Genomic DNA, 13,671 nt, shown 5'->3' on the forward strand with positions numbered 1-13,671 from the left:
TAAGTTATAGTAATGCTTATGTATAAATTAAATATATGTATTTTATATTACATTATTATATATATAATTAATGATACATAATTAATGATACAAATTATATGTTAAAATGTTTTATATAATCATATAAATAAAGTCTATTATAAGTTATAGTAATGCTTATATATAAATTAAATATATGTATATATAATAAAAGACTTTATTATATATATAATTAATGACATAACTTATATGTTATAATGTTTTACATAAAAGTTTATATAAATAATAACTAATTATAAACAATATGTTATAAAATCTAAGGTGATAACTAATAAAGTTATTAAATAAAATCATATAAATAAAGTTTATTATAAATTATAGTAAGGCTATGTATAAATTAAATATATGTATATATAATATATTTATACAATTATATATATATTCATAACATTTTATACTACAAAACATTACTAAGGTATAATAATTATAACATATTAATATGTAGAATATTTACTATCATATCTTATAATATTAACATATAACTTATATCATTTAAAATATATAATTTGTAATTTCATATTAATATGGATTTATAAATAAATATATATAACTAATATTATATTACAATGATTATGATTTGTATATGTACGTACAACATCCTAATATATTTTAAATATATTATTAACTAAGATTACTATCAATTCTTTTTAATATATAAAAAATATTATATATATTACTATATATATAAATATATAAAAAATTATTTTGGCTTTTTGGGTGGATTGGTCTAAAAATTTAAAAACCGAAAACCAACCCAAAAACCAATTATATCAAATATTTTAGACCAATTGATCCAATGGACCAATTAAACCAAACCATTTTACCCAAATCATATTTTATTTGAGTGGGTAATTGATTTAGATTGGTTTTACTCACCCTTACTAGTAGCTATTATTTAATTTCCAATTGCTTAATGAACTAATAAAATTACTTTCTTGTGAGATCATTTTCTATGCACTTTTGTCTGCACAAGAAGCTATGTTGTCCCTACTCTATCTTCTTGGCCTATATTTATAATAGTCTTTATTCATGTTTCACCTAATTTCTAATAACTAGAGTTAAGCAAATAAGTGGATTCGATGGTTTGGTCCACTATACCAAAGGACCAAATAAACAAATCATTTTTAAAAAACTGACCAAATATAAAGGAAAACCAAACCAAATAAACATAAAATTAGTTTGATTGGTCTGGTTTTGAATAAATAGATCAAAATTTTATCATTTTTTTTTACAAATTATAATATTAAAACTAATAAACTTCACCTATAATTTTATATATATATATAATTAATGATATAACTTATACGTTGTAATATTTTATATCAAAGTTTTAATAAATAATAACTAATTATAAATAATATGTTACACAATCTAAGGTGATAACTAATAAACTTATTAAGCGTAATCATATAAGTAAAATTTATTATAAGTTATAGTAATACTTATGTATAAATTATATATACATATTATATATTACATTATTATATATATGTGATTAATGATACAAATTATATGTTAAAATATTTTATATAATCATATAAATAAAGTCTATTATAAGTTATAGTAATACTTATGTATAAATTAAATATATGTATATATAATATATGACTTTATTATATATATATATATAGATATAATTAATGACATAACTTATATGTTATAATGTTTTATATCAAAATTTATTTAAATAATAACTAATTATAAATAACATGTTATAAACTCAAAGGTGATAACTAATAAAGTTATTAAATATAATCATATAAATAAAGTTTATTATAAATTATAGTAATTTTTATGTATAAATTAAATATATGTATACATAATATATTTGTAAAATTATATATATATTCATAACATTTTATATTATGAAACATTAATAAGGTATAATAATTATAACATATTAATATATAAGATATTTACTATCATATATTATAATATTAACACATAACTTATATCATTTAAAATAGATAACTTATAATTTCATATTAATATAGATTTATAAATAAATAAATATATATAACTAATATTAAATTACTATAATTATGATTTGTACACGTACGTACAACACCCTAATATATTTTAAATGTATTATTAATTAAGTTTACTATCAATTTTTCTTAATATATAAAAAAATATTTTATATATTACAATACATATAAATATATAAAAAATTAGTTTGGTCTTTTAAGTAAATTGGTCTAAAAATTTTAAAACTGAAAACCTACTAAAAAACCAATTAGATCAAATATTTTGGACTAATTGATCCAATGAATCAATTAGACCGAACCATTTTATCCCGCATTTAATTTAGATAGATAATTAGTCTGAATTAATTTTGCTTACTCTTACTGAAAGCTATTGTTTAATTTCCAATTACTTAATAAACTAAGAAAATCACTCTCTTATGAGATCATCTTGTATGCACTTTTGTCTGTAGAAGAGGCTATGTTGTCACTGCTCTATCGTCTTGCTTTGTAAGTTAAGTTCTTGTTTTGGAATCTAAATGCTTTTCCTTAACCTATATGTTTGTTTTTGAAACGAACAAAATAACCTGTATTTGTACCTAAATTTTATGACTTTCAATTTGGACGTTTTTGGCAGCAAGATGCTAGCTGGAATACGGATACTTACGCGCTCGATATTCCCTATGGGCATATGGTACTCGAACACTTACCTCAATTCCACACGTGCTCTAAATTAATCAAACTACAAGTCTTGTATCATTACAGTACTTTTAGAGTAATTTTATTACAAATAGTTATTAATTAAAAATACTCCACATCTCTCTTTTTTTTTTCTCCAAAACACTTACAACTGATTCCTCAAAGAGAATTTCTAGCAAGATTGGATAAGTATAACCCAAAATCCAGTCCCTCACGAAAGGCCAAACCCAAAACTAGGTGTGCTCTATCTAACTTTTATTTTTATTCCTTTTTTTAGCTGACCATGAAAGTCCATTGTAGCTTTTCAACAAGAGCTGTACAAAGGGAATAAGTTGGAGGTTCGAAAGATAGAGGTTTAAAAATTAAAAATTTTAAAAATTACTATGTTGAATTTAATTAATAATTAAAATATTGATAATAAAAAATAATTTTATATAACATGTTAATCAAGAAAAAAAAATATTTACAATAGTTCTTTAGTAAAATTTTGCTCAACCATATATTTTAGATTCAAATTCATCAATTATTAATTATATATTAAAAAACATACATTTCTTTAGGATTGAGTCTCAGATGTTTTAATTCACATTACTCTTGTTCAGGAGTTGAAACATTGAGATTTGATAACTTAAGGATATGAGAATCATTTGAATAATTTGCATTCTTTCTTTTAAAGAATTTACTAATTATTTTCAACTTACTCATACTTTAATTAAATTTGAAAAAATATTAATACAATCAACTTCCAATATTCTTATTTTGTTTCTATTTAAACTTATAATACTAAATACAAAACTATAATGCATAATATAAATAGTTAAATATTATATACAAGATTAATAATTTCCTCTTACATGATCAAGATTATTTAAAGGCTATATATTCAAGATAATTTCTTTTCAATTAAATATAAAATGTCAAGGATATAAACAAGATATATTCAATATAATTTGTTGTTAAATAATCAAGATTAATAAAAATAATGATACATTGATGAAATTTTAAGTAACAAAGCAACACTACAACTAATATTTAAGAACCATATAATAGAAAAAAAAAATAGCATGGCAAGTAGAAGATAAAACACACATATGACATAATGAAAAGAAAAGAATATAATTGATAATTTGTAGAAATTTTGAGAATAAAATTTATAGAAATTTAAAACATATAAGCAAATAGAATGAAAATGAAAAAATAAATAAATATAAATAATAATAATAATATAAATTAAAAGAACAAAATAAAAAAAATTTAAAATTGAGTGAGGCATTTGAGATCATTTTGTTATTCTTTATTTATATTAATTATTAAACAAAATTATTTTAAGGGGTTGTTCAAGAAATATATAAAAAATTTTAAAAATTTTATATAATATAGACAAAATTTTGCAAATTTTGGGAGGCCATGGCCCCTCATAAGTAAATGAGGCTCCACCCTCAAGGGCATTATGCTAATTGTCAGCCATCTTTTTTTCCATTGATCCTCTATTCTCCATCAACAATGGGATGTCTTGTATATGAAGGCTAGATACAAGGAAATGGATGTCCACATTATTGAAAAAGCATTAATCTTGATAAAAGAAAAAGGGACAGATAAAAGACATAGATGCTCACATTATGGAGCAAGATAAAAAAGGCTAGATAAAATTGCAAGTTTTGGATATGAAGACAAATTAAGTTTAGTACATAAAAGATTATTTCACTAGAATCTACAGCTAAAGCAGTTGAAAAACAAATCCTTGGCTTTCGCAATAATTAAATAGTCAGGCCAGGTAAAGAAACTAGCAGCATTCTTAGGGGGCAAGCAGTGGCCTGCATTAGTTGTGCCAATCCTAGCACAAGACCTTGCCCAATCTCCAATAAAAAAATTCACAATTATTAAATCACAGATATTTTCTATTTGGTATATTTTCAAGGAGATAATCTACACATCTTTTTCTAAAACCATTAATAAACAATAAAATCTACATGAACTAAGAATGTTTTGCTACATTAGATATTGAACTAGAATTCTATCATTTTCTAACCTGTAATACCATAAAGTAAGCTTGATAAAGTACGTCTAAGACAAACTATATAACATGTTAAGATAAGCTTTTGTAGCAAATAAGGAGAATATTCTATCCCAAGGAAGGTAATAAGATGAAAAGTTGTATATATGAATTCCGGATTAGCTACGCTAACCATGTTTTCTTATCATCAAAAACATATGGAGTTAACATTCTCCCCCTTTTTTGATGATGACAAAACACTCATAGATTAAGAGTGCAATGTCTGTATATAAAAATAATTTATGTGCAATTTTGGGATTGCTCCCCCTAAGTATGTGCTCCCCCTAAACATATGCTCTAATAAAATTATCCAATATAAGTCCATTCATACATAAGAGCATATATATGCATATATGTATGTATATATTCAATATTCAACCATTTAGTAAGTTCAACATAAAAATATAAAAAACTCAACACAACATAAGCCACAAAACCCATATAAACATTGTTCAGCACATAACACCATCATAAAACATGTAAACCACACAAACATTGTTCAGTATATTCATCACAAAATAAACAAAAAACATACCAATGCAAAGTCAATAAAAGCACAACTTAAGGACCGACTTTGTCTTTCTTATGTCTTTCTACCAATTTTGATTCCTACTCCTATTTTTCTGCCTTCCTATTTTTTTCCCCTTTTTTGGCATCATCTAAAAAGGTTTTAATCTGAATCAGATGAAAGTGAGGATTCGTCAGTGCCAAAATAAACATTGAGAGGTTTAGGAGAAGAGCAAGATGGAGAATCTGATGAAATAGACTGAGGGGTTACAGATTTAAAGGCTTTTTGGGTGGAAGTCGATGTCAGTCTGGCAAACTTTCTTCTTCTAAAGGTTTTGGTCTTGGTACCTATAGTTTCTTGCCTTTGCCAATAGTTTCTTTGCAACAAGAGCAATGCCAATAGCTTTATCCTTGTCTAGATATGTTTCTCTTACAATTTGTTCTATTTTTGGTGGACTGATTGAGCTTCTTGTTACATTTTTACTTGCTGTTGTGCCTACTCAACTATAGCCTCCTTGATGATATCTTTGATAAAGTTCGAAACTAGGATTTTTTTCAAACTCTCCAAGGGATCTCGCAACACCTTTATCAACAGTTGAATGTTCTTTTTCCACTTGGGGTTTTTTCTCTCCCTTATTCTCTTCAAAGGTAGGCTCTTTCTCCATTTCTCTTTCTTCTTCATTCACTTCTATGGTTGGTGTCTTTTCTTTTTCTTGTTCTTCTTGTTCAACATTTTTCTTTTAAAAATCCTCATTTTCAGCTTGATTCACATCTAGATTTTCAGGTATTTCCTTTTTAGTTTCCTATCGTGACCAAAAGTAGCACTTTCAAACTATTCTGTAGTTGTCTTTTCACTTGTCTACCTCGTAGCAGAGACTGGGGCTTCGAAACCTTCAGTTTCTTTAGTTGGATTTAACAGAACTTCAAGCTATTGAAGTTTTTCTTCAATCTTTACCATCTTCTCAGCTTGATCAGTCAACTTTCCATCAATTCCCATGAAGAGATTAAGCATTATGTCACTTTGAAGAGGAAGTTGACTGGCTCTAGTGAAGGGTGTTGAAAGACTACCAGTTGGAGGGGGCAGAGGTGTACCTTTTGTGATCTTAATACATTCATTCATCTTTATCTTGTACCTCATTTTAGGTACACTACCCAAAAATATTCTCTGATCCTTGTTCTTTAAGAGATCAAATTGAAATCTTCCATTTCAAATTCCCTTCTTTTTTACTAAGCTTGTAAGGATATTGTCATACGATAGATTTGTTTTGTCCCCTAGTGTAATTGTTTTGATTTTTTCTATTTTTAGCCCATGATCTCATGAAGCCCAATTCTTGCTCCTTTCCCGGTTGACTCTGACTAAGCCCTTTGCACATCAGCCCATTAAACCTCATAATCTCCTGAGCTCCTTCTATCTCTTCATATTGGCCCATTTGCCTACTCTGTGGGTCTTCCCTAGACTTACTCCTTTGTTTTTTCTTCTATAATTTTTCCTTTTTTTATGACAACCATCTTTTCCATCTCCATGCTTCCCTCTGTTGTACCTGCCTCGATTCCTCGAGCCACTCCTTCATTTGAATTTCCCTCTCCTTTTTCATACACTGAAGTGGTTGATCTTTCTTGTGTTTTTTCCCAAAAGTTTTTCATGGCTTGTCCAAAAGAAGGAAAAGAGTGCCCATGACTCTAAATTTCTTTTCCATCCCGTTCAGAACTAGACTTTTTGCGGCTATCTTCTTGAACAAAGGCCTATTTTGCACTGTCCCAATTTTCCTCAAAAAATAAGTAGATGTCCCCTTCCCCCCACCATGACTAGTTCTTCGGTGAACTGAAATTTTCCTCCACCACTTCTTTTCCTTTTTTGATGGCTAAAATCTACCTCTTGATCTCGACTTTTTCCACGTCAACAATGAAAGCCCTTAACATAACTATTTTTCCATTGAACTGGATTTGAGGATAAGCTAGGATTTTATTTTTACTACTCACTTCAACTTGAATAAGCGCATGATCTAATCTATCCTTCTCTGCTCTTGCATGTTCCACCTTGATAAATTTTCCCCAACTATTGCCCAATGCTTTGAACAATTTCATGCTCCATAGGTGGAATAGGATTTCCCCCACTTTGACCCAAACTGTATAGTTCCTTATTTCAACCTCTGCATTGTAGGGAGAAATGGAATCGAACCACAATTCAAAGATTTTGCTGTACGATTCGAGCAAAGTTTCCATTTCGTCTTTGCCCCCAAATGTTACTAACACGTTAAAACCTCCAATTGGCCTTACTCTCACCATGACTCCCTCCCAGAACATAGCACTCTGGATTGCCTGACATGATAATGATTTCCTCATCTTGCTTATTGCACTCCTACTTAACCATTGGAGTTCGTCCTCTGCGATTGACACCTCAACACCAGTTTGCCCTTGGTTCACAATATTCTTCTTAGTGTTTTGATTATATTCCACCGTTTTCGCCTCCCGGTGTTCCTTTTCTCCGTTCCCTTTAGCTCTCGTAAGGACTTCCTTGCATGAACTTTCTATATTCCTTTTTTCCCCTTCACGTTGTTCATCATTGGGTCGTCCAGTATTGTTGACTAACCTTCCCCTCAGGTGGTCAACTTGCTTCACCTTTAGTCTTTTCCCATCCAAACTAATCCCCGAGCTGTATCGAATGGCTTTCAACATTTCTGTCTCATGCTTGAATCGAACAAAGGCATAATTACTGCCTCTATTTCTCCATCCCTGAAGGATGAAAACATCGACCACCACACCGAACTTGTCAAAGCTTGCCTTCACTTCTGTCTATGACGCTCGATGACTGATATTATCAACAAAAACAATGAACAAGCTTCTTCTCCACCTCTCCAAACTACCAGGATGACCTCTATAGCCTCTGTCGTCAGCCCTCCCAAAGCTCTCTCCTATCACTCCACTCATGACACTCATTATGATGTACGTTTTCGTAGTTACTGTCAGCATTTTAACATGATGCTTGCTCGTTTAGATATTCTTAAAGAAGAAGTTCATTTTGCAATTGACCATAGATGAACCTGAATTGCCATATAATGTTAATCTGAACTTGTTTGCTCAGGAGAATCACCAGGCTACTAAAACGAATTATGAACTACTTGCCACTGCCAAGGCATATTTTATAGAACTATAAACCTTTCTATTACTCTACGAAGCGCTAGCTCCTTAGATACAAGTCATTTGACCAATTAATTTACTCTAAAAAGAAGGAAATGTAAAGTAGATATTACTGTCAACAACTTGGTCTTTTTCTTTGAATTAGATTTAAAAGGGGTCACAGTTTTTTTAAAATTTTGATGGCTAACATTGGCAATATAAGATCTTATCAAAGTAACAATATCAGGAATAGGAACAAGTCCCGACTCCCAATCATGTAGACCTGAAGTAACTAAGAACTCCAAATGGAAGTGCTAATATTATTGAACTGACAGAACTATTTTGATTTTTTTTTTCATTCCTAGCCTCTGGATTTTTGTGAATCAATGCATACTTTGTTCTTCCGTTTCTTTATACCAACCCATTCTTTCCTTTGAATTCCTCGTATAAAACATAACAAAAAAAAGCTAGGCACACAACAAAAGTTAGCCAGGAGATCGACCATGAAAATACAAATGCATTGACATCAATATTATGAGCAAATGTAAACATTGGATTTTCAGCTTCGTAAGTACAAAACAATCATAACATTTGTAGCATCACTCACCCCTCTGTAAAAATTAAAATTAATAGAAACGGAACACGAATCATCATCCGACAGAAGGAAACTTGAGTAAGGTCACCATTTATCTCAACTTCATGATATGAAATCATCGTACAAAAAGAAATGTGCATACTAAACTATAGAATCTGAGTTAACTCTAAGTGCCTGGTCGAGCTGGTCCCAAATAGTTTGTTACTAATCCCATGATAGCAAACCTGATTTCCAGACATAAAATGTAAAATTAGTTACAAAATCAAATGAGTGAATATAAACTCAAGCAAGATAGCCAAAACATTCCATATAAAACAAGGGGGAAAAGGTAAAAAAGGTGAAACACTGCCTAAATTAAGAAACATACTTAAATTAATAAAATTATGTCCACAAACATTAAATAGAGATGCAGATAATGGAGATATCATCAAGTCAAAGATTTCTTCTCGAAGGAACCCTGAGCCAGTTAGCAGAAATGAGGTAGAAAGAGAAGGAAATCAAAGGCAAACTGGTGTTTCCCACAGAAACATCTGCCTAAACATTGAATAAGGGAGCAGATAATTGAGACTTCATTAAGGCAAAAAGCTCTTAAAGAACCTACGACGGTTCATAGAAATGAGGCAAAATAGAAAAAGAACTGAGGCAAACTAGCGTTTCCCATAGAAGTTCAAAGAAGAATCATCCAAGTCAATTAGAAAACATTACACAAGAAGTTTGAGAGAAACCAATATCAAAGCCAATACAGCTTATTAGGTGATCTGCTCAACAAAGGAAGCCTAGCCCCAAATAAACTAATGTAGCATTACTTGAAGAAAGATCAGAAAAAAGACAAGCAACACAAAAGGCTTCATACAACTACAAGAACTGAGTTATACAAGAGAAAACACCACAAGTAATGCTCCCTTTTCTTTCCCTAGAGCATAACCCCTCTTCTCATAAATGCTTTGGAATGCCCAGAATCCTTAAACTGCCACCTATATCACTTAGTTACCAAGCGGGCCTTTCTTAATGGAAATTCTTATGCTACCACCTCATACTTCATCAGTGAAAGTTTTATTCTCTAATTGATCTTTGTTGAAGTCAGCATAGTGTGCCACAAAAAGAATGAGATGGCAGTGTAAGAAACTTTCATGGACAAAGTAGCATGCGGAAGTTTAGGAAACAGCATCAGTTCCAGGATGGTCTGGTTAAGAATAGGCGCATTTAGCAATCAAGGGACAGAAAAAGCCAAGATTTTACAAATTTCCCCGAAAATATTTTTAGTAGAAATAAAACATTCCCAGCAAAACAGGACAGGAGATAATTAGATGAAATAGCCAGCAAAGGAAATTACAATTACATGGAATGATCATTTTACAACTCCAGCAATCCAAAAAACCAAGTCACAGAAGTTGCCCCAATGCTGATGTGAATCACAAAACTTACTCTTACTACCCAATTATTGTCGGATCCAATAGAACTCCTAATTAAAATTCCTAAATCTAACCTAAATATAATACAGTAATATATTTATTATTGTTTTTAATATTGCAAATACAGCTGGATTTAAAATTTTTTTAAAAAAAAAAGGAGAGTTAAGTAACAAACATCATAGCCATAGAAATCTGCTTGAGATCGTTCTCGACGTTCCTCATATTCGCCAGTGATTGGGCGCAGAATATGATTGCTAGCCACGAGCTCAGCTTGTACTGAAAAAAATAATAATAAGACAATAAATCAGCTGAAATTTTTGTCTAAAAAGTTTCGAAAAAATAAAACGATGTTGTTCAACTTCAAGTTCAGAAGACAGATCGCGAGAGAAGGAAGTACCCTGAACATGACGCCCGCGATGCCGAAAACCACGGCTATAAAACCGGAATAATCGACGGGGAGATCTTGAGGCGACACCGGCTGCGTCACGAAGGGCTTCGCCGCCGACGGTTGTCTCGGGTCGTTGACCGACGCTGAATTGTTATTGTGCGACATCTCTGATCTCTCTTTCCGTGTAACGGTGTTTCCTCTTTTGTGGAGTTTTAGATCCTATTTACCTGAGATGAGTGCAGCAGGCGAATCGGGTCTCGCCACGTCAAAAATGCGGCCAGCCTTGGCATTTTTTTCTCGCTCAAGCCCAAGTAGATATACGATCGAGTTGGAATAATAGCAATATTTAAAATATGTTGATACGAATTCGGATAATAATTTAAAATTTCAATTAAATATTTATAAGATTTAAGTGTGTTATTAAATAATAAAATTTAGATTAAGATATTTAATAAACAATAGGTACTTTGTTTGTTTATTTTTTAATTTTTAAATAAACAAAGTTAAAATTTTGTTAATTTTTTTTTTTTTTATTTGTGAATAAGTTTTTTAGAGAATTATGTTGGAAAAAAATTTTGTTCAAAGAATTAAAAGAACTTTGTATTTATCGACCAAAAATAAGTTGTATGGTCAAATCTAGTTCAATATTGCATTAATCAGAATTTAAAAATATATGTTCAGAGACAATTTGCTAAAAGTTTATGAAGTAAGTTTCAAAATTTAAACACTATCTTGATATAAAATAAAAAAAATTCAAAAATTGATTTTAATGGAATGAATTAAGAGTTTGCATGCAAAATGTTGAAAATTATATAATTATTCAAGATTTAACATTCAATTAATAATTTGTTACACAAGCAGGTCAAGCTGCAATCTAATTTCAAGCTTCATCACAATATTTACTTAATTAACAAATAAAGTTCAAATAATAAAACAAAATCAATTAAAAGGCTTGTCTAGTTCTTGTACTCTTCAAGTTTGTTTAATTTAATTCTTATACTCAAAATTAAAGTAATTTAATTTTTAATTTTGAGAATAGCATCAATTTAGTTCTTTCTTCTAACGACATCTAATTTTATTATTAAAAAATGACTCTATCGCTAACGAGTCACATTTAATGATATGGCATGCCACATGGAATTAAGTGATGAAGTGACAATGTCATGTGATACTATACGATGACGTGATAATGCTAACATGATACTAACATGTCAACATGTCAGTGCCATATGACAGATCAAAAATTTTACAAAAAAAAAAAAATCTACCATGTCATAGGGATTACAGTGAACAAAAATATATAGTACATGAACAAAATTGAGATGCTGAGGGACAAAATTGAAAAAAAATTTAAAAAATACAAATCTTCAAGTAGATTATTGATATGTTTAATAATAAACTAAATATTTAAGTATAAAAGATTTATGGTGTTAAAAAATATATATAAATTTTTTTTACTTGATTATTTGATTCTAGAATATGTAAATTAATTTATCTTTTTTACAAAAATTAAGTTTGAATTCTCCTTCTATAAAAAAATTTGAAAAAATTTTATACCTGAAGTTAAATTTAGATAAGTAACTTATATTATGTTAAAATAAAATAATATAAAATGACTAAATATGTTGATTTGGTTACAACTTTCACAAATTATAAATACACATTCTTTTAAAATTATGCAACTCTTACCCAATTTATTTTCATTTAAATTTTCTCAAATTAACAAAATATATTGATTTAAATACAACTTTCACAATTTATAAATACATATTCTTTTAAAATTATTCAACTCTTACACAATTTTTCTTTTATTTAAATTTACTCAAACTTTCTTATAAAAATGATTTTATTTAAATTTAAATACTACAATCAAATTTTCCTAAATTTAAATATAAATTGTTACTTTGGATCTACAAAAAATTTATTAATAAAATAAGATAGAACAAATATTTATAGTTATCTTTAACTTTATCAACCGTAAATACAGTCTTTAATCTAGAAAATTTTAACTTAAAATATTAAACAAAATAAAATATAAATAATAAAAAGAGTATAACTCAAATTTTATGGTTGTAATAAAAGATTTATCATGTCTAAATTAAGCAAGTCAGAACGAAGAATTACTTTTATAATCATCTCTAACTCTATATCTCCGTTCTTTATTTTTTTAAAAGAAAAAACTAAATCAACATATTTTACTTTTTTTGACTTTAGCTCAAGTTAAAAACTTAGTTAAATAAATTTTAAAATTTTATACGATTATAAATGGAAGAAAAAAGAATTTATTTAGTCATTTTATATTATTTTATTTTAATATAATACAAGTTATCATCTAAATTTGACTTCAGGTATGAAATTTTTTCAAATTATTTTTATAGAAGGAGAATTCAAACTTAATTTTTGTAAAAAAAAATAAATTAATTTACATATTTTAGAATTAAATAATCAAGTAAAAAATATTTATATATATTTTTAACACAATAAATCTTTTACACTTAAATATTTGGCTTATTAATAAGCATATCAATCATCTATTTAAAGATTTATATTTTTTTCATATTTTTTTCAATTTAGCCCCTCTACATCTCAATTTTATTCAATTTAGTCCATGTATTATATATTTTTGTTTACTTTAGTCCTTATGATGTGGTAAAATTTTTTTCTTTTAAAAATTTGTTTGATTTACCATGCCTGACATGTCATATCATTGTATAGTGCCACACATGGCATTGCCATGTCATCACTTAATGCTACATGGCATGCCATGTCATTAAAAGTGATATGTCATCACTTATGTCAGCAATGACGTTATTTTTTAACAAAAAAATTAAATACAGTTAAAGTAAGGATTAAATTGATATAATTTTTAAAATAAAAAAATTAAATTATTTTTATTT

At 28.4% G+C, this 13,671-nt stretch overlaps 1 protein-coding gene and 1 non-coding gene across 2 annotated transcripts; both read right to left on the reverse strand.

Annotated features, from left to right (window-relative positions):
- Positions 1–8,876: 8,876 nt before the first annotated feature.
- On the reverse strand, positions 8,877–11,067 carry LOC110418221 (asterix-like protein). The gene is made up of 3 exons (XM_021430885.2): positions 10,784–11,067; positions 10,562–10,662; positions 8,877–9,198 (listed from the first exon to the last, which is right to left on the reverse strand). Exons 1-3 carry the CDS (start codon positions 10,937–10,939, stop codon positions 9,141–9,143), a joined length of 315 nt encoding a protein of 104 aa, XP_021286560.1. The 5' UTR covers positions 10,940–11,067; the 3' UTR covers positions 8,877–9,140.
- Positions 11,068–12,826: 1,759 nt separating this feature from the next.
- On the reverse strand, positions 12,827–12,919 carry LOC149527090 (small nucleolar RNA snoR8a). The gene has a single exon (XR_016351366.1). It is a non-coding gene; the product is annotated as a small nucleolar RNA snoR8a (small nucleolar RNA).
- Between the last annotated feature and the right edge of the window lie 752 nt (positions 12,920–13,671).

The sequence above is a fragment of the Theobroma umbraticum genome, unplaced genomic scaffold, assembly GCF_002168275.2.
Source record: "Theobroma umbraticum cultivar Fairchild unplaced genomic scaffold, ASM216827v3 scaffold_50.0, whole genome shotgun sequence".
Lineage (NCBI taxonomy): Eukaryota > Viridiplantae > Streptophyta > Magnoliopsida > Malvales > Malvaceae > Theobroma > Theobroma umbraticum.

Coding starts and splice junctions, on each gene's coding strand:
- LOC110418221 (XM_021430885.2), bottom strand. CDS start 10,939: ATGTCGCACAATAACAATTCAGCGTCGGTCAACGACCCGAGACAACCG. Junction 10,663..10,783: donor TCGCGGGCGTCATGTTCAGG/GTACTTCCTTCT, acceptor TATTTTTTTCAG/TACAAGCTGAGCTCGTGGCT. Junction 9,199..10,561: donor CAGATTTCTATGGCTATGAT/GTTTGTTACTTA, acceptor TCTGGAAATCAG/GTTTGCTATCATGGGATTAG.